This window comes from Haplochromis burtoni, unplaced genomic scaffold, assembly GCF_018398535.1.
Source record: "Haplochromis burtoni strain Fernald_Lab_line unplaced genomic scaffold, NCSU_Asbu1 Contig_875, whole genome shotgun sequence".
Lineage (NCBI taxonomy): Eukaryota > Metazoa > Chordata > Actinopteri > Cichliformes > Cichlidae > Haplochromis > Haplochromis burtoni.
In genome coordinates this window covers 63,476-64,751 of record NW_024583236.1, presented here as the reverse complement: position 1 = coordinate 64,751, position 1,276 = coordinate 63,476, and the positions used below count along the sequence as shown (strand labels likewise).

The 1,276-nt window shown below is 42.5% G+C and overlaps 1 protein-coding gene across 5 annotated transcripts in view; it reads right to left on the bottom strand.

Annotated features, from left to right (window-relative positions):
- Window positions 1-1,276, bottom strand: part of anos1b (anosmin 1b) — a 65,528-nt gene that overhangs the window by 10,406 nt on the left and 53,846 nt on the right. For all 5 annotated transcript variants that reach the window (XM_042215936.1, XM_042215935.1, XM_042215934.1 and 2 more), the window contains 2 exons: window positions 1,025-1,112; window positions 254-497 (listed from right to left, as the gene is read on the bottom strand). In XM_042215936.1, coding sequence (XP_042071870.1) covers window positions 254-497; window positions 1,025-1,112 — 332 coding nt within the window. The remainder of the gene's footprint in view (window positions 1-253; window positions 498-1,024; window positions 1,113-1,276) is intronic.

Below are 1,276 nucleotides of genomic sequence, written 5' to 3'. Positions count from 1 at the left end.
CATACTGCTGAGGTTGGATTTACCTTATTATGAAATGTGAAACGTTATATTTGAAAGAGTGCACTTTCTTTTTCACCTTTTTCAGAGCCTTAAGAAAACAGATATATCTTGAAACATCATGAAAACTGAAACTGAAACGTCTCAACGTCCACTTACTATATGTTTATGTTCTTGAAATATTCTAAGCAAAGAAACAAGATAAATGACCACATTTTTTATTTGGTATAATTAAGCTTGCAGAAAGTTGACTTACCCCCTGAGTCACTCTGCTGTTGCTCTCCTTCCTACCCTGTGCTGGTGTGCGTGACTGTGCAGGTCGTGCGTGCGTGTTACTGGCTACTGTATGCGTGTGCGCTTGCAGCGTGTGTTTGTGTTTTTGTGCTGCGTGCGTATGGCGAGACATCCAGGTGATTCGGTAGTTGTGCACAGGGAGGTCTCCTTCCTTAGGGGGCTCCCAGCGTAATAAGACCGCCACTGTGACGCCACTCTCCATCGACCTTAGGAGGCAAAATTGATGCAACGTTACGGCGTAAGTGTAAACAGTCCCATTAAGGAAGAAGCAAAAAGTGCAGCGCTTCCCTAACAGTGAAAATGATTCTCTGCTTGTTTGTCAGCTGCTTTCAGCATCGGGTTTACAATCTCTATCTAATCTCTATTTACTCCCTGTATGTATAGACGAGGCTCAGACACTTTATATCATGCTGAACAGAAGCTACAATTTAAGTCATCACCTCTGTTATTAAATGTTATTGGAATATCGCTGTTGATCCAAGCCATGGTCTGAACTTTAAATGACCTTGTTTTGCAGAATGAAAAATAGAGAAGACACCGAAGGATGTAATTGAACAAGGGCAAACTGTAATTTCAGCTCATATACACAATCACACAACAGAAGACGCGTTTTATAGGGCTGACCACAGTTTATGACTGATTTCCCAGCTGCAGTGGTAAATAGATGTATTTTAAAGATTATATATAAAATGATGCATCTGATAATCCTTCACTGACATAGCTTTTTAGATACCTTTCTGTGAACTGGGACGCTGATTGTGTCCTATTCAGTGTCTGGTTGCTCACTCTGACATTCGTGGGCGGTTCTGGGGGCGAAGGGTCTGCATAGAGACACAGAAAGAAAAACATATAGTTAGGCAATGTTGCAGTTCTTTTTTCTTTCACTTCACTTGACCCCTGACCTCTGCTGAAGTCACTGGGGTCCCAGTGAAGACAAGGCCATCACCCTTCTCCAGTTCTCTCTGTCCTCCACAGCTCTCTGGGA